Source organism: Gekko japonicus, unplaced genomic scaffold, assembly GCF_001447785.1.
Source record: "Gekko japonicus isolate JY-2015 unplaced genomic scaffold, Gekko_japonicus_V1.1 scaffold2542, whole genome shotgun sequence".
NCBI classification, from domain to species: domain Eukaryota; kingdom Metazoa; phylum Chordata; class Lepidosauria; order Squamata; family Gekkonidae; genus Gekko; species Gekko japonicus.
Genome location: NW_015164733.1, coordinates 161,477 through 183,931, shown reverse-complemented (window position 1 = coordinate 183,931; position 22,455 = coordinate 161,477). Strand labels below are relative to the sequence as shown.

Below are 22,455 nucleotides of genomic sequence, written 5' to 3'. Positions count from 1 at the left end.
CCCCGTGAGAGGGGGCGGCTTGAGCAAGCACGGTTCCGCTGCAGAGGATTCCCTGCGGTCACAACTATCGGGGCAGAGTTCTCTTCCCGCCAAGCTGGCCAGCACGCAGGACCCGCCCGCTGGAGAACCACCTCGACTTCCCTTCCGCTCGGCATCCTCGTGCCTGGGGGCCACTCGGGACTGGGAAGCCGGCAAGCTTTGAGTGGCCCTCCCAGCGGGCCCAAGACAGCCACGGCCTCCCTGCCGGGTCACTCGCTCTGCCGCAGACAGCCAACCGGGTAACAAGGCTGCCTTCTTGGTGGCAGGCACGACCTGCCAGGAGCTCTCCTGCGCCAGCGGCACTGGAGTGTGGGGCAGCTTTGCTGTGTGCTTTGATTCCCCCCTGCCCTTGGCTCCCAGGCAGGCACCTGCTCCACAGATGACCGCCTGGCAGGCAGCCGTCATGGGCCATCCGGGAAGAGCCACCCAGTGAGGAAGGCCAGGACCCTTGGCTCCAAGGGCTGCAGCCCTACCTGCCCCGAGGGGTAATAGGCCAGCCATCGCTCCAGGTGAGTGACGTACAGTCCCGGGGTCAGGCAGCGGCTCCGCAGGTTGTGCAGCTCCAGAGGGGCTTGGGGCCCCGCAGAAATCACCTGGTAGAAGGTGTAGTTGAGCGCCATGGGGTCGTCGTGAGCGCGCTGGTGCTGGGAGCATCCGTGGAGGGCAGGCAGAGAAAAAGACGACTGAGGGTTAGGAGTCCTTCCTCCGGAGCACTCCGCCCCCCTCCCCGCCTCTCATCTGGAGGCCAGCCATGCCATGCAGCAGGGCTTACCTGATACCAGGAGTAGGCTCGGTCCGCGGGGTTGATCAGGATAGTGATGATTTTGGCCCGTGGGAGGAGAGCGGCACTTCGCTTGGGGACGGCCTCAGCGTCAAAGTAATTGGCGCTCTTCTCAAACATGAAGTCCGTGCTGGCATTGGAGGGGATGGGGAAGAATTCCATGTACCTGTCAAGAGAACCAGGCAGGGCTGAGGAGGGCCTCCCCTGGAGCCTAACGGAGGGCCGGCTGCCTTCCCTGGCATAGGAAACCAGAAGGCGGTGATAAAACTGCAGGGTGGGCAGCAGAGGACAACGCCCACGCAGGGTAGCCGTGTTACTGGGTAGCAGTATTCACTTATGGGCTAGCGCTGTGTGTGAACAAGACGTTGGGGTAAGGGTGCCAGCCGGGGGGGGGGGGACCTGGCAACCCAGGGAACACCACACACGGTGCAGTTAAATATGAGCAGCCAATGTGATGCAGCGACACAAAAGGCGAATGCGATCTTGGGGTGTATCAACAGGCATAACATCGAAACCGCAAGAGGTTGTCATCCTGCTGTACACTGCCTTGGCCAGGCCGCACCTGGAGTCTGGTGTGCAATTCTGGAGGCCTCCCTTCAAAAGGATGTGGACAGGATGGGGTGGGTGCAGAGGAGAGCGATGAGGGTTTGGTCACAACTGGGGCTAGTGTAGACATCTGCATCAGCAGACAGCGCCATCCCCTGTACCACAGGCTGGCATCCACAGCCCACCTGAGGGCTGATCCTCTCTAGGGCTACTGGGTCACTTCAAGAGCGAGGGCTGCAGCCTGTGGCGCCAAGCAGTGCCGTGCCAGGGGCCCCAGGGGGACTCTGCCCTTCCTCCCATGAGCCGAGGAGATCCCAGGCTGCACCCAGACAAGTCTCCGAGGGGGGCTGTGCTGGCCTGCACCAGGAGCAGCCGAGAGAGACCAGCAAGGTCTACGGGGGGCCTGGCCAAGGCAGCTCTGGCACTCGGAAGCTCACCACACCCTCAGGACCTCCGTGGCCCGGGACTCGCCGCTCGCTATCCCCAGAGGCAGCCTGTCACCAGGGCAGACCGGAGCAGCGTCTCCGTGAGGTGACTTCGTGCTTACCAGTCGATCCCTTTGTGGTAATTGGGACCATTGAAGAACTGGATCTCTTCATAGGTGGACAGGCTTGGGAAGTTACTGGTCACGGCGGGATGCATGGAGAGGAAGAAATGCACAGCTGTGGTGCCTACAAAACACATGGGCAAAAGGGCTTTACCGCACGCCGTGAAGAGGACATGGATGTCAGCGGCAGTGCTTCCCATCTCTCTTCTCATGCGCCGCCTATGAAGGGATACTTGCCCCAAAAGTGGCCACGCCAGCTGCTCTTTCTGGGGCGGGAAGACGGGATGGGAGGCCTGCTGGTTCTCGCCAGGCAGCGTTCAAACGATGAGGGTAGCAAGATTTGGAGTCCAGGACAGGGGCTCGCAGACACAGACATACCTGAGCCACTAGGGGGCACCAGCAACCCTTTGCATTCTTGGATTCCCTCCCTTGGCAGGGCTGGAGTTGCACACCAGGCACTCCGAGGAAGCCCAAGGGGGCGCGGGGGGGGGGGGGCGCGGCGGCTATTTTCTGCGGCTTCGGGCTTGGAATGGCCTCCTCCTCACCCCCTTCTGCCTGTCCCTTCCCAGTCTAGGCCTCAGGGTCCCGATCCTATGCGCCTAACAGCCCAAGAGGGGGAAATCCTAGCGGCACAGAAAGGAGACCCTCGCCCATGGACAGGAGGAGTCCGAGTGAGGTCTCTCTGAGCGTCACCTGTTTTCTGAGGCCCGACGATGAGGAACTTGGGGAGCCGGTCACAGGTCTTCTCCTTGGACCAGATGTCCTTGTGCCGCTTGTCATCACAGGGGTTCTACACCAAGGGAGGGAGAGACCGAGCCTGAGACCCCGGGGAGAGGGCGTGGCAATCACGGGCAGCGGCAGGAAAGAGCGCAAAGAACACACACACATACACATGGCCTTGTCTATGGAATTCACAGAAAAAGTCACCCCACAGTCAAGCTGGTGTTTACAGTCTAGTCCACTGGGGGCCTTCGGACTCAGCACGCTTAACTACGGCTTTCTCTACCCCTTTTTCTTTTGAAAAAGTGGTGAGGATTTTTTTAAAAGCAGACAAATCTATACAGACTCGGCACCGTCAGTCAAAGTCCCCAGAGGCTTGGTGGCTGAGATTTCCCTTCCATCAGCCGTTGCAAAGGACACTGTTGACTATAACGGGTCTCTTGCCTTGGGCACATTCTCTTCTCCCTGATGGAAACGCCCGCAAGTCTGTAAGGCCACGAAGTCCAGGGCAGAGGAGGGGTGAGGTGGGGTGGGTCCAGCTTCCTCAGCATCTGTGCTGCAGCTCACTCTGGAGTTGCCCAGGGAGCGGCGCTTGGAGAACCATGGACCAGGAGCCCAGGGGGGCAGGAGAGGGCTGCGATGCACAGTGCCAGGCCCCAAGGGGGCATCGGGATGCCAAGTCCCAGGCGGCACGAGGGATAGGATGGCATCGGGGCAGGCCTGCCTGCATCACTGGAGTGTGTTAATCCCCCTCGTTATTCACGTTGAGCAATGGGGGGGGGGGAACACAAGCGAGAGCTTGAGAGGACACTGGAGGAGCCGTCGTCCATCCCAGGCCCGCTCGCTGGCCTCCCCTTTGGCTTGCCGCCTGCCTCCAGGAAATCCGTCCCTTTCCCCCACAGCCACCCTGATTCCTGAAGACCGGTGACAAGACGAGGAGGAGACCGGCGAGCATGCCCGGGATGGATGGCAGAGAACCGGTGAAGGCGCTGAACGCCTGCCGGGTGTGGGAGCGCGCCAGGAACCCTTGGTTCTGAAGGCTGGACTTTAATGTTTTGGCCTTCATTATTTGTTTTTTGTCAGCTGCCTCAGGCAGGTTCGCGGAGAGACGGCATCACATTTTTCTAGACGGGTAAATCAATTTGCCCAGGGGGTCCTGGGGGCGAGGAAGGCCCAGCCGGCGGAGGCAAAGGGGATGAGGCCTCTCGGGGCCCTTGGTCCTTTCCTGGCTGGCCCACACAGCTCCCAAAGGCTCCCTGAACCTGCGGCAACAGCCCCAGATGCGAATGGTGGCGCAATCCCACGCCAGCCCCGACGAGATCATGGTGATCCAGGCTTACGCCTGACCGTGTGCCGGCCTGACTTGCCCTCGAGCCCTGAGGCACACAAACTGGCTGCCCCTCGCAACTGTCTGGCCGGGTTCCGCCAGGGAGGGTGAGTCGCTGCAGTGTCCAAAGGTCCCGTCAGAACAGGAGTCAACCAAGACTTGGGAGTTAGGCTCTCTGGACAAAACAGGGACTTGGTCCGGGCACAGCCGACCTCCCAGCTGGGCAGAGCATACTTAGCAGAGCCCCAGGCAGCTTAGGAAGACCTCCTGGCTTCCCTGCCAACCGTGGACCACTGATGCCCGGGCAGCCCGTGAGTGGCATTCCGAGTGCTCTTTTGGGCAGGGTGGGGGGGCTCCTCCAGGGCCCACAGAGCTCTTTTCCTCCTCCTCCAGCTGCAGGACAGGGAAGGGGGGGGGCCCTGCCATCTCCTCACCTGCCACAGAGGGTTCTTCTCCTGTGAAAATATTTCAAAATACTTCTTGGCCAGCTGAATGGGGGGCAGCGTCTGAAGGCGAAGGTTGGTCCAGCACTGTACAAACTTGACAAGGCTTTCAAAGGTGTACAGCCCCAGGCGGTCGTTCCCGTAGTTGGACAGGTGCGTCATGAAGATGCTGATCTGTGGACAAGGAAGAAAAAAACCCCACGGCACGTGTCAGTCCCCACATGCCACTGCAGACGGGGGGCTCTGATCACAGGCCCACACGCGTTTCACAACCTTCCGCCACGTGTGCGGTGCTAGCAGAGCACTGCAGGGCCCCCACACCACTGAGGTTCCGGGCTGCCCACCAGTCCTGCCTGGCCACACCCACCCTCTCTGGCCATCTGCTGTGTTTCCCCGCCCCGCCCACCAAGTTGATCGAGAAGGGTGGTTCCCCCCAAATCAGAGGGGAAACCAGCAGGGTGTGCGTGACTCTCCTCCTGCAAACTCCCTGCTCCTTTCCACGGTAATAATAGTCTCTTGTGTCAACAAAAAAACTCCCCCAAAACATGAGAAGAATCCATCAGTAGGTTCTTCTGGCATTTCAGTTCTTTATCCTCATGCCACATCCCATCTATGCAGGTCAAGGAAAGCAGCCTTGGAAGAGGGCGGCAGGCAGAGGCAACGGGAATGCCAAAGGCCAGGGTGTGGCAACGCTGCCCGTGATCTGGCTGCCAGTCCCACGTGTGTCCTTTCCGAGCCGGCACAAGGAACATTGAGTGGTGCAGGGAACTCCCCCAAGAAACAAGCGGGGGGGGCCCCTCATTTTATCTTTGCACTGCTGTAAAGAAGGGGATGGAGCTGGGCCTGGTGCTGCCACAGAGGAGTCCCTGGAGGCAAAAGAACAAGACCAGGCGACTGAGAGAATGGGGTTAAGGCCCAGGACTCTTTTGTGCCACTGTCAACACTCAGGTAAAGGAGGAAAAAATGGAATGGAACAGTTACAACGATTGCACTGCTGCCTTAGGGCTGGGCAGGGTTTGTAGACGTGTTCCAGAGAGCCACTTTGGTGTAGTGGTTAGGAGCGCGGACTCTAATGAGGGAGAACTGGGTTTGATCCCCCACTCCTCCTCCACATGCAGCTGCTGGTGTGACCTTGGGTCAGTCCCAAGTTCATTCAGAGCTGTTCTCTCAAGGGCAGTAAGAGCTCTCTCAGCCCCACCCTACCTCACAGGGTGTCTGTTGTGGGGAGGGGAAGGGAAAGGAGATTGTGAGCCGCTCTGAGACTCCCTTGGGTAGTGAAGGGCCATGGGGTATAAATCCAGTCTCTCTTCTCGTCCTGGGTGACTTTTATGAGCCGTTTTGCCGATTCCAAGCGAGCACAGGCCGCATGTTTTGTGACTCGCCTGTATTCCTGGCACCCCTTCTCCAGAAGATCCCTTTCCCACACACACACACACAAGCCCCCCTCAGGCTGAACAGCTCAGACTGAACCAAGTCTTAGTTGCAGGGGGTGGTGGGGGTGAAAGGCTGCCTAGACACATTTTATTTAAGAATTCCCAGGAGAGAGACAAGGAGACACAACTGCTTGCTCCCCCCCCGCCGCCACCACCACCACCACCACCAGCACGTGACCTTCAGGGGACGGAAGCAAAGCCGGCAGGAAGGAGAACAACAAGGTGGGAGACGGAAGTGGGATGGTGGGATCGGTTTCCTCTATGCCCTGCTCTTCTCCCCAATGGGGAGCCATTTTATCCTTGCTAGAAGAACCCCGTGAGGTGGGTCAGGCTGAGACCGTGTGCCTGGCCCAAGGACACCCACTGAGCCTCCACGGCAGAGCAGGGATTCGAACACAGGTCTCCCGGATCCTAGCCCGACGCTCTCCCTGCTGCGCCACCTCAGGCTCCCAAGTGTCCGGCGGGTGGTCGTTAGGTTCGAGGGCCCGGTTCTCTGCTCTGCTTTCCCTGTCCGGTGTGACCGTCTCCACTCAGAGCCCAGCACACTTGGAGGACGAGTGGCAGGGGGAAGCCCCCGGGAAAGGGCTCGCTGCATCGCCTGCCCCCCCCCCGAAACAGAGGCCGATCGGGAGGGGGGCCGTCACGCGCCCAGCACGCCCCTCCAAGCGCTCAGATGTCTAAAAGCCACGGCCAGGATGGCTCCAGAATCACCTGGAGGGAATGCACGGGAACATCCCGGCTGATCTCAGGGTCAGCCAACGGCCCTTCTCCCCTTCAGAGAGGAGTAGCCTTCTGAGCGTGTCGCTGTGAGGGTGGCTGTTTCCCAGCCAGTGATGGCTTCCTGTGCCCCGGGACTTCCTCTTAACACTCACGCCAGTTCCTTTCATAACTGAGCCCACTCTGGTCCAGAGAAAACATCCTCTGCTTCCTCCACTCCGTTGCCAGGCGTCTTCCAGCCTTGCTGGATTTACCCGCTCTGTGGCTCAGAGAGAGAACCTGTGTGTGTGTGATGACTTCCGCTGAAAAGTCACCGTCAGTTACCCCCCCCCTCGGTGTCAGCTGCTGCAGGTCACAGGCTTGGGGGGAGGGGGGGTCTGCACATATCACTGTGCTTGGAGCATGCACGAAGTGTCCCCCGTGCTCAAGACGGGTCACCGCGTTAGTCCGTCTGCAGCAGCAGAAAGGAGCCAGAGCCCGATGAGGACTCTGAAGCAGTGGCCGCAGCGACTCACGAGGGCGCCTCCCCTGCCGCGGATTGTGTGGGCCTTTACGGTGCTCCTGGACTCTGGCTCTTTTCTGCTGTTGGGGGAACACCCTGATCTCCAACCCGGATCACCAGTCGATGATCTCTCCTGCCCCTCCCCCCAGCCTAAGGAGCCACGGCCCAGAGCCGAGGAGGCCCCTTTGGGATCCAAGTCCCTGGTCAGAGCCGGAACCCTCGCCCAGAGGACTCGGCATCCGCGGAACGGCCACCGCGGACGGAGCGCCACGGGGGCTTCCTGCAGAGGCCAAAAAGGGCAGCCCACGACCTGTCTTCCCTCCAAGCTCCACAGTGTTGTCAGCAAAAAAAAAGAGCTAGTAGCATTAAAGTTGTGAGCGAGTCCACATTTGACTACTGCATCAATTATTTTTGGAAGGTTATTTCCATAACCTGGTAAAAAAATCTCAGAATGAATGATTTTAAATTATATTTTAAGAATAATTTAAGAGAACACACAAGAGAAAACAGAATCAAGTCAGATTTCGTTACACAAAATGTTGTGCTCTAAAGGGGTAGGCTTGCCCTCCAGAGAACAGGTCTCCCCATCCCAGTAGTATAGTAGCCCCAATCTACTAGATTGGTAGACCTGGCCTCCGGAGAACAGGTCTACCCACCTCATTCCACTATATTGATAGACCTGGCCTCCAGAGAACAGGTTTACCCTCCCCTTTCCACTATGTTGGTAGACCTGGCCTCCGGAGAACAGGTCTACCTGCCCTGGTCCACTACCTGTCTCCAGAGAACAGGTCTACCCGCCCCTTTCCACTATATTGGTAGACCTGGAATTTTTGATGCCTCCTTTTGAAGAACTGACTGCTCACTGATGCCAAGGCGACATTATTCCTAGCAGTGTTATCCCTCCTGAGACATAAAAGAAAACCCCCAATACTGGAGGCCACCAGCTTTTCCTTGTTCTTTGCTCCAGCTAGACTGGCTTAAGTTTCCTCGCAACACCGATCTCACAAGGAAGGGCAGGAAACTGGGGTCCGACTGCGTGGCACTCACGGGGTTCAGGAGGACCGTCAGGAAGAGTTCCCCGCCACGGATGCTCTTGTCGAGCTCTTTGGAGCCGCCGGGATATTCGTTGTAGAAGATGGTGTGAGTGAAGAGGCCACAAGTTTGCCGAGGCAACACCTGGGTGAGTCAGGAAGAAGGGAAAGGTTAGAGGTGGCAGAAGGAACCGGGTGCGAATCTTCAGAGGTACCTAATATAATACAATACAGGAAAGAGCTAAACGTGACAGTGCCAATTCCACACAAATCAGCTGACCCTTGTCTGAAAGCTTCCGTTACCACTCTGAAGCTCTGCTGACACCAGACTCTCTTATTCAAGACCCCCACCCTCCCTGCGAGGTGAAGGCCGGAGATGGGGCACAGAAGCAGCCAACTGGGCATTTCCCAGCCGTGGCCTGAGTGGTTTCTTCAGAGCGATCAGCGCTCAGGATCCGGGGATCCGCCCTGGGCTCTCCAGGCCCCCCGGCTCAGATCAACCTCCGGATCACCCGCGGGGGGGCTTCGTTGTCTCACCATGATCCCATTATGGGTGAAGCCCCGGCGATAGCGGGCCGGCCGAAGGTGGGGGTACTCTTCCGTGCTGGTGACCTGGATGCCCCAGACCGCCTTCCACGCCTCATAGAGCTGCGCGTGGACAGGATAAACCCCTGAGTGGTGGGGGGCGACTGCATAGCCCAAGTCCGTGGGGATCCCGTGCTCCTGGAAACAGAAAACAGCTTTGAAGAGCTCCCCGCGCGGCCGGAGGCCTGTAGAATGCAAGGAAGGGTGGAACGGAGGATGCCCAGTGGCTGCGGGGGGCAGGAGGAGGCCGGGAGGAAGGGCTGGGGTCGGTGGCCTGGGGGCCAAGCAGAGGAGCTGGGGAAGAACCAGGTGCCCACAGCTCACCCCCGGATGGCCAAGCAGAGGCCCTACACCAGGCTGGTTTGCTTGGAAGTCTTTGACCACGAAGGACTAACAGGAGGTACAGAACAAAGTTTGAGTCTGGTGGCACTTTTAAGACCAGCAAGGTTTACACATGGAAGCTTCTGCCCAGAATGCACACGACTGCTGCTTTCGGTGCCATGGGACAAGCGACATTTCGATGGTGGTGCAGCAGGAAAGGGGCTCTTTACTGCCTCCCCCCTCAAACGTCATGCTGTTCAGTTCCACATTTCCTACAATAATCCTGTATTTATAGGTTCCTTTGATGGTTTCCTTGAACAGGTTTTTTTTGTGGGGGGTTTTGGGGTTAATTTTTACCCTGAGCATTTCCACCTGTTAATTAAACTTTGTTGGACTTTAAGGTGCCACCGGACATAAATGTTGTTCTCCTGCTTCAGACCAACACGGCGAGCCCACCTGGATCTAACCTGAGGTACGTATGGCAAGTGGGTTAGTTAATAAAAAGAGGCTAGTTAACTTATGCAGGTTTACTTTATGAGAACAAGGACCAAAGCAAAATGGGCCCAGATAGGAAGAAAGGAAGTAAGGATTGGTGCAAAATGCTGGTAAGTCCAACCCAAGGTGCTTTTGGACTTGGGAAGAAACTGTGGGGTTGCCGTCGGCTACCACATTCTAACAGCTTCCCTGGCAAACAGACTCTAACAAAACCATCCTGCCCCATTTTTGTGGTCTGCTGATAACCGCCTCTTCGCAAGGGGACATGCCTCAAAGCTCCATGGCTGTGCTTACCATGCATTTGGAGGCGTGCATTCATTCATTCATTATTTATTTAGAGATTAAACCTTTAGCCCGCCCTCCCCTGTGTACGCACGGCAAACGTGGGCATACGACAGGCGTCCAGTGCAATAGCTGTGCATGTGGAACTGACCCTCCTGGGTCATGGCAGGCTGAACAGACGGCATCTGTCGGAATGGAAAGGCTCACTTGCTGGACTGAGCCACCGACACAGAGGTTGGAGGGAGATGTGGACACAGAAATGCACCCGATCCACGCCCGTTCAGACCACGGAGAGTGGCCCCGAGGCAGCCCCTGCCAGGATCCAAGGAGCCACCGGAGACCACGTGCCGCTAACGAGATGTTCCCTCTTCCCCGCCAGCAGCTGTTCCTGGGGCTGGCCCTGCACCGGAGGGGGGGGGAGGAGGGTTCACAGGAGGCATCGACCAAGGTCGCTCATGGCCACTGGGCTGCCGGAATCAGCTGGAACCCTCCCAGGGACCTTGTGGGTGCTGTGCCCGCTGAACCCCCCCGTCCAGCCCCCCACAGCAGCCTCCCTTCGGATGCAGCGGAGCCCTGAGCCAGACCCCGAGGCCCTGCCCTACCCAGGAAACAAAAGGAAGACGAGAGGTGGTGAGATGATGCAAGTTCCACCAGACTGCCTCTCGCCTCTGAAGGCCTCTGAAGCCCTTTGCCTCCACGGGATGCACACGGCTGCCGCTTTCGGTGCCATGGGACAAGCAACATTTCCATGGTGGTGCAGCAGGAAAGGGGCTCTTTACTGCCTCCCCCCTCAAACGTCATGCTGTTCAGTTCCACATTTCCTACAATAATCCTGTATTTATAGGTTCCTTTGATGGTTTCCTTGAACAGGGTTTTTTGGGTTAATTTTTACACTGAGCATTTCCACCTGTTAATTCTATTGACCTGTTAATTCTACTCAGCCTCTCTGGGGTCAGGCGGCATCTTAAATGGACGCTTCTCCCCTCGGAGTAGAGTGCTCTTCTCCCCTCGTTAGAAACCCATTCCTTTGGGGAATCTCTTGTTGTTGCTCACAAACGTCCCTCTCATTTCCTTTATTCCACCCCCCCCCAGAGGACGCACCGTTTGTATCGAGAAGAAGACGTCTCAGCTGATCCAGTATGATGCCTTCCCACTATTTCAAAGCTGGCCAGGAAACAGATTTCTGACAAACAGTGAATCCAGCATTATGCCAATAAAGGTTTTTGGGATTGGAATCCAGCCTCTCTGACAGAAAAGATCCCCCGCCTTGTCTTCAAACCCTGATTTGCCTCAAGAGAGTCAGGGGCGGCTTCTCCTGAGTAGTCCAGCTTCGATTCTAAGGCAGGAGGCTGGAGCAAAACCAGGGAAGCTTAAACAGCTGCTGCATTTCAGGAGACGATCCGTGGAAGACTTGTCTGCGATCTTACTAAGTTGGCAGCGGTTTGTCTTCCCCTCTGTTTCAAACTCATCCGTGCTTTTCTCTTCCCACTCCTCTTCCCTGCCACAGAGTGGGCCGAGCCCTTTCGCCTTACTTATCTGGACCCAGGGAGACCTGGCTGGAACAGAGGCCATTTCCTGGGTAGGCAGTCACCCCCCCCCATGCCTCTACTCTGAAATGGTTCAGCCCCCAGGAAGAAAACTTCCCCATGAGAATCTGCTCAGTGTGAGAACTGGCTCTTGGCGGGAAACAGAACTACATGCCTGGAAAGTGGCCTTCTCATCACCTCACCGTCCTTTACCTTTAATGGCCAATTCACTTGATCTAACCGGCTCTTGGAACTAGCTAACTAATACCCAGTAAGAGCCATGGTGTATTGCTGGCTTGCCAGATACTGCAAGCTCAGCAGGGTCAGTGCTTGGAGGGGAGGCCACCCCCAGGGAAGACGCCCCAACTCCTCTGCTTCCTGCCTCGGAAGCGCTTTGGGGGCTGGGGTCCCCATAAGCCGTTAGTCTGATGGCACACATACAACTGGACCTGGTATTCAAAGCAACACTTAGCTGTGAGGACTGCAATGGAGAGGCACTGAATTTGTGCTCTGAAACCAGCTGAACAACCTTACACACCATTCTTACCCACACAAGACAAGTCCTCTTGTGTTTGGATTCCACAGGGGCCAAGAGCCAGAAATCTGTTTTATCATTTAGAACATTTCCACCTTGCCTTTCCACCCAAATAAGGGGCCCAAGGCGGCAAACATCAAAACGTTTCAGCATTAAAATAAAGCATGCATAGAACAGTTCAGTAAGAGCTGGCAGACAGACAGGACACCGAAACCGGGGAGGGAGGCCGAGGAGGTCTGCTGCCTGCACGTCCCTCCCTTACCAGAGCAAACTGCCTGTTGAGCTTCATCTGCTCGGCCAGCACCGTCACGTTGTGGAAGAGGTGCGGCTGCATGTGGCTCCACATGTGGGGGAACCACCAGAACTCCTTCCGGTGCTTCAGCAGCATGTCGTCACCTTCGTCCTCCTCGTCGGTACCTGGGGAGGGAGAACCACAGGAAGGAGGAGAGGAGGGAAGCCGGAACAGCATCCCTTCATCCTGGAACAGCCTCATATACAAAGGGAACAAAGGGGACCTTCACTGGGATAAAAGGTAAAGGTAAAGGTCTCCCTTGCTCGAAAGCCAGTCGAGTCCAACTCTAGGGTTGCGGTGCTCATCTCCGTTTCCAAGCCAAAGAGCCAGCGCTGTCCGAAGACGCTTCCGTGGTCATGTGGCCGGCATGACTAAACACCAAGGCGCACGGAACACTGTTACCTTCCCACCGAAGTGGTACCTATTTATCTACTTGCCATTTCTTGCTTTCGAACTGCTAGGTTGGCAGGAGCTGGAACCAGAGACGGGGGCTCACTCCATCATGCGGCACACCCGGGTCTCGAACTGCTGAACTACCGACCTTCCACAGCCTGCAGTTCAGCATCTTAACCACTGGAGCCACCGCAGCTCCGTCCCTGGGATAAAACACCCACACAAATATTTCCCTGCGCTTTATGTACAAAGGCGGCAGAAAACCCCTTCTCTGTCAGTCTCTGGCCAACCCCGGGTCACCCTTCCAGAATCGGCCTCCACGATACAGCCTGAGCAGAACATAGTCCCGGGGCTTCCCAGGAAGCCATGTTGCCAGCCACTCTTCCGGGGACAGGGGAGTCTGCACTGCCGTGCGTGAGAGAAGGGCCAACGTGCTTACCTGTATGGTAGAATTTCCCAGAGAATCCCAGGTTGAAAGTGAAATTGGGGACTAAAGTTCTCAGCTTGTTCTGCGTGTTCAGCAGAGCCTGCGGGGGAACAGAGACAGAAGGGGCAAAGGGATTAAACTTCTTGGCCAATATTTCCCTGTACCTTGTGTACATACAGATATGGAAGAGCGCCAACAAGCACTGCAGAAAACACCTTTGTCTAACAGAATCTGTGGCAGGGCAGGAGCTTTGGCGAGCCACTGCTCCCTTCTTTAGATACCTCAGATTCTTCAGTTTGTTAAGTGCGCGGACTCTCATCTGGGAGAATGGAGTTTGATTCCCCACTCCTCCACTTGCACCTGGCTGGATGACTGGATGACCTTGGGTCAGTCACAAGCTCTGGCACAGCTGTCCTTGAAAAAGAGCAGTTTGTGTCAGAGCTCTCTCAGCCCCACCCACCTCGCAGGGTGTCTGTTGTGGGGAGGGGAAGGGAAAGGAGTTTGTAAGCCGCTCTGAGACTCCAAGTGAAGGGCGAGGTATAAATCCAATCTCCTTCTCCTCCTCCTCCTCCTCTTCTTCTTCTTCTGGCACCAGAAGGAGCGAGCAGTGACTCACACAAGCTCCTACCCTGCCACAGATTTCCTTAGTCCTTAAGGTGCTCTTGCTCTTTTCTACCATGTCAAAGGGATAAAAATTGTGGCTGGCACCCCCCCCCCCAATCTAGGTGCCGTCTCCAAGGTACGGAGGTGGGGTGGGCAGGCGGGGGCCCACCCCGTGTTCCTCTGTACACTGTTCCCCCCTCGGGGCTGCATATGGAAACCATGACCACAGACATGAGTCCTGCTGCCCAGCAGAGGCATCGGGAACTTGAGGGAGGGTCACACACCCCAGCTCAGGCAGGCGGCTGCTGCTGATGCCTAAAAATAGAGATTCCACAACAGTCCTTATTTCTTCCCTTCTCTGCTTTTTCCTTTTCCTTTTTAAAGCCGAGGATAGTCTGAGCAGGTTGAAAGTTGGGACTGAGGAAAGTGAGCTAATCCCTTCCCCCTTATTAAAATGCCCTTTTGGAAACTGTGATTTCAACTATAGAGCAAAAAGATCCAGGGAAGAGGTCTAACAGATTTTTTTTTTTTAAAGTTCACATACAATTGTAACATTATTAGGCACCTGAGGTTTCGTGGACAGAGGGAAAAAATGCATTTTTCTTTGGGACTGTGAGGAAATGCAGTTTTTCTGCTGGGAGGTTTGAGATGAGCAAAGCCTCCACTGTGCATTGTAAAAGTTTTTCCTCTGGGCTGAGAACAGGCAGGGGGGGGGGAGTCTGTGCAACTGCTTTCATACACATGCAAATGGAGCTAGCAGGAGAGATAATGGGTGGGTCGAGCTCTTCCCCTTCTCCAAGCGGGGAACGAACAGAAACTTGGAGGGATTAAGGCTAGAAAGTCTTCAGGAAGGAAAATTCTAGAGACATCCAGGAAAAGCCTCTTTGATCTGTGGTGATCTGGTCAGGGGGTGGGGAAAGGAAGGAGATAAAACTCCTGGGGGCCAGGAGGAAGCTCTCTTTTCCTGGGATGTGGAGTCCATGAGAGGACGCAGACCTCTCCTCTGGAGCAGGCAGCCATTTTGACCATGTGCTCACCTGGAGAACTGAAGGAAGCTTCAAGGTATAGGAAACTTTGTAGGGATTGGTAACTATCTAAACTAAAGTGGCCCTATATTTTAACATCTAATAGGGCATGTATATATATAGAGAGAGACATAGGGCATATATATAGAGAGAGATTTGCATTTTTCCCATTTCTTTTGTATTCCTGTATCAGTTTGGTGTTGTGCTAAAAGTATGCTTATGAACATGGATGACCTTGGGCAAGCCATAGTTCTGTCAGAGCTGTTCTCTCAAGGACAGTTTTATCAGAGTTCTCTCAGCCCCACCAACCTCACAGGGTGTTTGTTGTGGGGAAGGGAAAGGAGTTTGTAAGCCGCTCTAAGACTCCAAGTGAAGGGCAGGATATAAATCCAATCTCCTCCTCTTCATTCTCTTTTTAATAAATACTTCATAACCTTGGTTGTTTTCCGTGGTTCTCTGTATCACATAGACTTCCACCCTTTCGGACACACTATTTTAAAAGGAGCACCAAGAGGAAGGCAGGCAGTTGGCAAGCAGCTATTCTTCCAGGGGCGTGCAAGGCAATAATCTGTCCTCGTGGTGACCAGGCACTGGACAACGGGAGACACAGAGGCAAGGCCTTGGAACCCTGACTCTCCGAGTGGGTAATTCCTTACAAAGGTCAGGTGGCGGCGGCAGGCTACTGGAGAGAAAGACAAGCCCCTTCTGGTGTTGAGAACCCCCCAGGACGGTGGGGCGGAACAGGGCCTGCAGGTCAGAACAGGCGTGTTCCACCACAGGGATGATAATACATAAATAGTTGCGGTGGAAATGTAGATCAACTCACCCACCCCATGTGACTTGACTACTCTGGCCATGGATGCTACCTGTTTCTTATGCAAAGAGCGCTGGCCCTTGTACCTGCAGCACAATCAGAGCATCCCAGCTTGCGTGTATCTTTAAGTGACCTCAGAGCTGCATGCCCTGCCTGAAGTTCACTTGTACCCAGATTCTGCAGAAATTTTGCCTCAATAAATATTTAACAAGAAATGCAGCCACACCGTACAATGAGAAAGCCAAATATTTAACCCCTCCCCTGCCCTTGCCTATGCGAAAGCAGCATCACTACGCTCCAAATCAGTTCTATTTAAGTGCAGTGACGATAACACAGCCTGACCCTCATTGTCCAGGCAGGCTAGCCCCACTTCATCAAATCTCAGAAGCTAAGCGGGCCTGGTCCTCATTAGTTCATGGACGGAAGACCACTGAGGAAGAAGGTCCCAGGCTGCTATGCAGAGACAAGCCACCCCGTGATAGGCTTGCCATGACTTGACGGCACGTTCCACCAGAACTTCAACACATTCCAGTGGTCACACTCGAGGTCGCCCCCTGGTGGCTGCAGCATGGGACAGGTGCCGGACCACCCTGCTGGGATTGGCAAGGGAGGTCGGGGCCAGCCTAGGGTGGGGCGGCAGCCCACATTCTCCACCATCTTGTATGCCGTTGTCAGGACTCTCAACAGGCCTCAGAATGGGAGGGGGGTTGCATCACTGAGTCCTCGTTTTCTCAGCTGGAAGGCTTCACTGGTAGGCATGAGTCTCCAGCCCTCCGGTCAGCCTCCGCCTTCCTGCTACTGCCGTTGCCCTGGGCTCTTGATGAAGACCGGCTTCCCCGGTGCCTCCTGGGGCTGTGGAGGGGCCGAGGCGTTGGTGGCCACTGAGGGCCACTGCTGTAGCCCGGCAGTCCCGCTCGCCACTCCAGGGCAAACAATACCCAAGTACTCAAGAGCAAGCAAAGCAGCCACTGGCCAAAGCCTCCCAGTGCAAATAGAACCAACAAGCCCAAAGAACCAATGAAGAACCAGGGAATCCCAGCAGACATTCAGGACCATCTGGCGAGCCTAGCACAACAAATATTGTGATATCAAACCAACGGCAAACAGAGAATCCTTCCAGCCAAACCAGCGGAACAAGGAAAATCACTGCAAGCCTGACTAAGGTCCAACCTGGGAATCCAAGCCAACGTTTAACTAGAGAATCCAATGCAAAACATACACTTGATGCAAAGTAACTTAAACTAAAAACACCAACAAAAACTTTTTCAAAGGATAGAATCCAAGCCAAGCCAGCCTGGCAAGCCGACACCAAACCCTGACAATAGGACAGATACACAATGGAATTAAAGAAAAATAACCCTGGGAGCCTTACAATGCTGGCTCCTGATATTCCCAGTTAATCCCGGGTATTTCCAGGATTTTTCAGGACTCGCTTCCAGGTACTCAAAAAATCCCAGATACCACGCGGACGTATATTCAGATCAGAAATATCTGAATGCACTTTCGTAAACCAGACAACTGTTTGTAGCCTGTGACTGCCTTCAGAGTGTGGCTACATTCACCATCACGGGAGCTTTGGCTCTGGGAAGCCTCCGCCCTGGAAACCTTGTTGGTCTCGAAGGTGCTACTGGACTCCACTGCAGACAAACACGGCTGCCCCCCCGAAACGGCACCTGCAGAGCGGACACTCAGACCCTCCCCCCCCGGACACTCTCGGAGGTCACAGAACAGAGAGGGACCACAGCCGCAGTGCCCGCTTTGTGCTGATTCGCTGAGACCCCGACCCTGCTTCTTTTCAGGGAGGGTGCTGCTGAAACCTCTCCATTCCCTCCGAGAGTGGCTGGGCTTTTTCTGAGGGGCAGTCTATTGCAACAAAACAAAGCAGATGTTAAAAGATGATGATGAAGAAGAGATTGGATTTATACCCCGCCCTTCACTTGGAGTCCCAGACCGGTTTACAAATCTCCTTTCCCTTCCCCTCCCCACAACAGACACCCTGTGTGGTAGGTGGGGCTGAGAGAGCTCTGGACAGAAACTGCTCATAGGAACAGCTGTGCGAGAGCTTGTGACTGACCCAAGGTCATCCAGCCAGGTGCAAGTGGAGGAGTGGGGGAATCAAACCCGGTTCTCCCAGATTACAGTCCGCACACTTAACCACAACACCAAACTGGCTCTCTGAACACCTTTTAGTCCAGCATAAGCTTTTGTCAGCCAGAGCCCAATTCAGCAGATGTTTTGAAGAGGAAATCCTATCCCATGTTGGTGTGTGTGTGTGTGTGGGCTTTCCCAGACATCGATTCCACTTCCACAGGAGGCCAGGTGCAGGATCCTTCTGGCCGTTTTGCCACATGAGGTCCTCCGGGGGTATATCATGCTCCAAGACGGGCCACAGCCCACACAGAGCCGGTAATGGAGAAGGAATACGTCCACCAGCGTTCGATGGGCTCAAAGGCAGGGGCAGGGTGGAGCCCGTGCTTGCAAGCTTTCTCCTCCCTGCCCCAAGCCGGAGAAGAGCAGTCGAGATCAGTTCTCATCTGTTTATAAACAACCTGACCAATCTATTTAATTCCCTCGCCCTCCTTCAAAGACCCCTCCCCAGTGTGGAATTTTAGATTCACAGCCATCATGTGTTTGCAGACAAGTTGTCGTCGTTTTTTAAAAAATAACATGAGGTTTGGCCATGCAAACCAGCAGGGGGAGTTTTCCTAGTATGAACAGGCAAAAATAACAGTATTGGCAGATATGACCGAAGACTGGGCAATTAAACCTGTGACAGAGCTTGAGAAAGGAGTAGGTTTGGATTTTGTCAGTTCCGCAGGGCCTGCAAGACAGAGCTCTTCTGCCAGGCTTTAATTAGGAGCTGCCCACCACTACCACCCACTATTATTGTTAGCAACACTGGGGTAGTTGGCCGTCCCTATATGAAGATCGAGCCACAGCATCGTAAGAGACTGGTTACCACTGAATCGGGACTTCGTGTTTGATCTACAGCACACCATCTAATTTGAATGAAGGAACAGCCATCTTCGAGCACTTTGTTATATATCAGTGGTGGCGAACCTACGGCACAGGTGCCAGAGGTGGCACTCAGAGCCCTCTCTGAGGGCACGCGTGCCATCACCCCAGCCAGGCCCAGACCATCATTAAAGTGTCGAATTCTCTGCCAAATAATTTTAAGTAAATGAAAGCATTTGGAGTTGCTTTCCTTACTTTGTTTGGATCCTCTTAAGTTAATGTATGAGTGGTTTTTTCTAAAGTAAAACCTCAGTATTCAGGTTAAACTGCCGTGTTGGCACTTTGCCATAAATAAGTGGTTTTTGGGTCGCAGTTTGAGCACTCAGTCTCTAAAAGGTTTGCCATCATTGTTATATATGATTATTTTATCTTGTTTTTACATGTTTTATATATTCTGGCACATGGTGCCCTTAATTGTAAGCCGCCCTGAGCCCATTCGCGGGGAGGGCGGGATAGAAATTTAATAATAAATAAAATAAATGTATACCCCGCCCTTCACTACCTGAAGGAGTCCTAGAACAGCTTACAGTCTCCTTCCCCCTCCCCACAACAGGGCTGAGAGCGCTCTGAGAGAACTGCCCTTGAGAGAACAGCTCTGAAAAACCTTGTGACTGACCCAAGGTCACACCAGCAGCTGCATGTGGAGGAGTGAAGAATCAAACCCAGTTCTCCCAGATTAGAGTCCGTGCGCCTAACCACTACACCAAACTAGGCGAGCTAGAAAAACCCAGAGATTCAAATATTTCGGGAGAAACATCACGCCCAACAGTTCATCGTCGTGGCTTCTGTGCAGTCCCACATGGGAACTGCGCAGTCCCAGGCCAGCCACGGAAAAGATTTCCAAGCTTTCTAACAGACTAGGAGCGCCCTTCCCTCGGGCCCTTCCCTGACGAAACACTCCCGTGACGGGGGGGGGGGGGCACTGCTCCCTCCGTTCTTTTTGCCGCCATGGAGAGAAGATCTCCACCGCCCGTTCTCTGTGTTTTCCCCTCACCCCATCTTTGAGACTGAGACTTTTTTCTCTTAACAGTTTTGATTCTAATGAACAATAGAATACATCTAAAGAAGAAATGTCTGTGGAATTCCACTGTGTCATTATGACTAAAAACGGTGCCGTTCAACGGCCATTCTCTGTGCCTTGGTTGCCTAGGGGGTTCACACAGCAGAGCTGCCTGCTCTTGCGGTCACCAGTTCCCCCTGAAGGCACCTATGGAACGAGCTGGGCTCAGAAGAGCTCTCTCTTCAAAGGCTTCCCCCGCCCTGGTGAGGAGGGGTGGAAAAGGAGCCCAGCCTCAATGGCCTTCTTCAAAGGCTCTGCCTGTAGGCCATCATCCCGATGAAGGCACATCCCCCCCCTCCCTGTTGAGGTGTGGTGGAAAAGGAGCCTGGACTTAGTGGGCCTCTTCAGAGGTTCGCCTGTGTGGCAGCAGCCCGATAAAGGAATATTCCCCCCTCCCTGGTGAGGAGGGGTGGAAAAAGAACCTGGCCTCAATGGCCCTCTTTGGAAGCTTTGCCAGTGTTGTTTGTTGTTCAGTCGCACAGTCGAGTCCGACTCTTTGCGACCCCATGGACCAGATCCCGCCAGGCCTTCCTGTCTTCTGCCGTCCTCTGAAGTTGGCTCAATTTCATATTCGTTGCATCTATGACACTGTCTAACCATCTCATCCTTTGCCCATCTTCTTTGACCTTCAATCTTTCCCAGCCAGTGTGCCAGCAGCCTGATGGAGGCGTATTCCCCCCTCCATGCTGAGGTGTTGTAGACAGAGCCTTAGAATAACTGGCTGTTTTCATGGGCTTTGGCTGTGTGCCTTGAAGTCACAACCCCCTTGACGTCGAAGCATTTCTGCCCAGTCATTCCCTGAGGGCTCTCTGGCCTCTATGCCTTCGAAGTCGACCTAGAAGCCCTTCCCTCCCCCCTCCCCTCTCTCAGTGCTGAGGGAGAGAAGAAAAGGCTGGGAGGCGTGGCCTGGCAGAGCCTGCTTGAAAGAAGGATTCTCTGGACCCTCCCTTAGCTTCGAATGAAGAAGCCTGGAGGTGCGGCCTGGCAGAGACTGCCTGCCTGAAGGAAACTCCCCCCCTCGCCTTTCTGTCGGTTCTGACCAGAAGCCTGGGGGTGTGGCCTCATGAAGGCCCGTTTTAAACCTTTGCTGTGCCTGACTGAAGGAACTTTTCCCTGGCTGTCCTCAGGTTCACAGTGGAATCTGTGGAGGCATGGGTTCACCCAGCCTTGCAATTCTCCGTGCCCCTCTGTGGAAGGTATTATGTGTCAGAATGCTATTGTGCCCTTTAGTTGGGGTTGTTTGGACCTCTTCAGCTTCTGTAGTTTTGAAGAGTGGCTGAAGTGGGCAGAGTTTCCCCTTCATGTTGTTAGCCATGTCCTGAGACAACAGACTACTTAGGCTTAAGTCCTGCTGTGATTTTTTACCACTCACTCTATTGGGACTGCCTGGTGTCAGACTCCCATAGCATCAACGAAGCACACACTTGTAGAAAAGGTTTTACTTTAATTGAAGCAATAGGTGCATAAGAGGATCACTGTTCAGAATGAGGGATGAGCATGGAGCACAAGAGATTATAGCACATTCAAAAAGCTGAGGCCCAATTGTGGGACTTCCCGCGCGCACCATTGAGCCTGGGAAGCAACGTTTCTAGATACTCATAACATATTTGCTTCTCATGGATTGTACCATGAGCTCACCCAAGCACCTACCCGCCAGCTACCACCTGTGGCCTTGAGAGATATGGACGTTCCTGCCTCTAGGCGATTAAGCGCATCAACAAGCATACATGGGAAAGTGAAAGCAGTCAAGCGCATACATAGAGGATAGAAAATAAACTGATTAACTCTTTGGCAGCTCGCTGACATCTGGATTCTAAGGTCAGAACCAGTTCTCTGCTGAGCTCCGCTACAAGCCCTATTCCTAAAATCCAGTTTTAAAGGCTGACACCGTGACACAGCAGCCTCAATCCACCACCTTGCTGCAGTCTCTCAGCACTGATACTTAACCCTACAGGGCTTTTCAATGCAGGTGTTATTTCAAGTACAGGCAAGACTTACTGTTTCCATCTTCACAGGGAACTCAGAATTAATCGGCAAGTATGCTTTGGGAGGCAAGCCTAAGTAGTTTGCCACTCCTCTCGGTTCCATGGTATCCTTCGGAACCATCAATGAATTGGGGGATTCCTTAGCCTGCACAAGTCACTCATATGACATCATTCACAGCAAGGCCCAGTGTCATATGTGGATTCAGTGTAGGTCTGGCCCTAGGAGACCAGGTTCAAATATCAAATTGTATTACAACTTCCTGACCTTGTACCTTCACGGCTTCTCATGGTGCCCTACCTTGCAGGGTTCTAGTGAAGAGAAGAAAGAAAGAAAGAGGTGTTATAAGACTCTTTGAGTCCAGGTTACAGAGTAGGATAAACTCCTTACCACTCTTTTTAAAAAACAGCATATGTTTTTTCTTTTCAAAACAGCTGCCTTATAGACAAGGGTCCGACGTGCAAACTATAATTAATGGCTCTTGTTGCATCCTCTGCTACAATCAATGATTGTATTCTTGATTCCATGGATCATCAATATTGTTCCTGTTGGCCTACAGGTCAAATACCACTTGCTCTTTATTTCACAGGTGCAGAGTATTCATGATCTAAAATAAACCTGGTTGGGATGCAGTTTGTTTCTTTTTCTTTCTATACTGCCCTTTCCCATTAGTTTCTAAATCAACAGGTCACTGTGACCTTTATGAAGACAGGAGGGCCTGGCGTGATGTGGTCCATGGGGTCGCGAAGAGCTGGACTCGACTGTGCGACTGAACAACAACAACAACATGACCTTTAGACTATACTGTTTGAACGTATCGTAATGCACTGTGGCTCATAGCCTATGCTGGTGATCCATGATAAATCTGTTCCTTTAATTCGGATCAATCATGTTACCCTACCCTAGTCCATGCTAGGAGTTAATATAAACAAAATAGACAAGCGAAAAACCAAACCAAACCAAACATTACAGTAAATGACCTCCTCGCAGACGCTGTGAATTCTGCTGTCCAG

General features: G+C 54.0%; 1 protein-coding gene across 2 annotated transcripts in view; it reads right to left on the bottom strand.

Moving 5' to 3' along the window:
• NDST2 (N-deacetylase/N-sulfotransferase (heparan glucosaminyl) 2) overlaps positions 1 to 22,455 on the bottom strand; it is a 171,477-nt gene that overhangs the window by 2,467 nt on the left and 146,555 nt on the right. For both annotated transcript variants that reach the window (XM_015409617.1, XM_015409618.1), the window contains 9 exons: positions 12,955 to 13,042; positions 12,093 to 12,247; positions 8,624 to 8,809; positions 8,103 to 8,231; positions 4,395 to 4,577; positions 2,607 to 2,703; positions 1,914 to 2,037; positions 812 to 986; positions 513 to 683 (listed from right to left, as the gene is read on the bottom strand). In XM_015409617.1, coding sequence (XP_015265103.1) covers positions 513 to 683; positions 812 to 986; positions 1,914 to 2,037; positions 2,607 to 2,703; positions 4,395 to 4,577; positions 8,103 to 8,231; positions 8,624 to 8,809; positions 12,093 to 12,247; positions 12,955 to 13,042 — 1,308 coding nt within the window. The remainder of the gene's footprint in view (positions 1 to 512; positions 684 to 811; positions 987 to 1,913; positions 2,038 to 2,606; positions 2,704 to 4,394; positions 4,578 to 8,102; positions 8,232 to 8,623; positions 8,810 to 12,092; positions 12,248 to 12,954; positions 13,043 to 22,455) is intronic.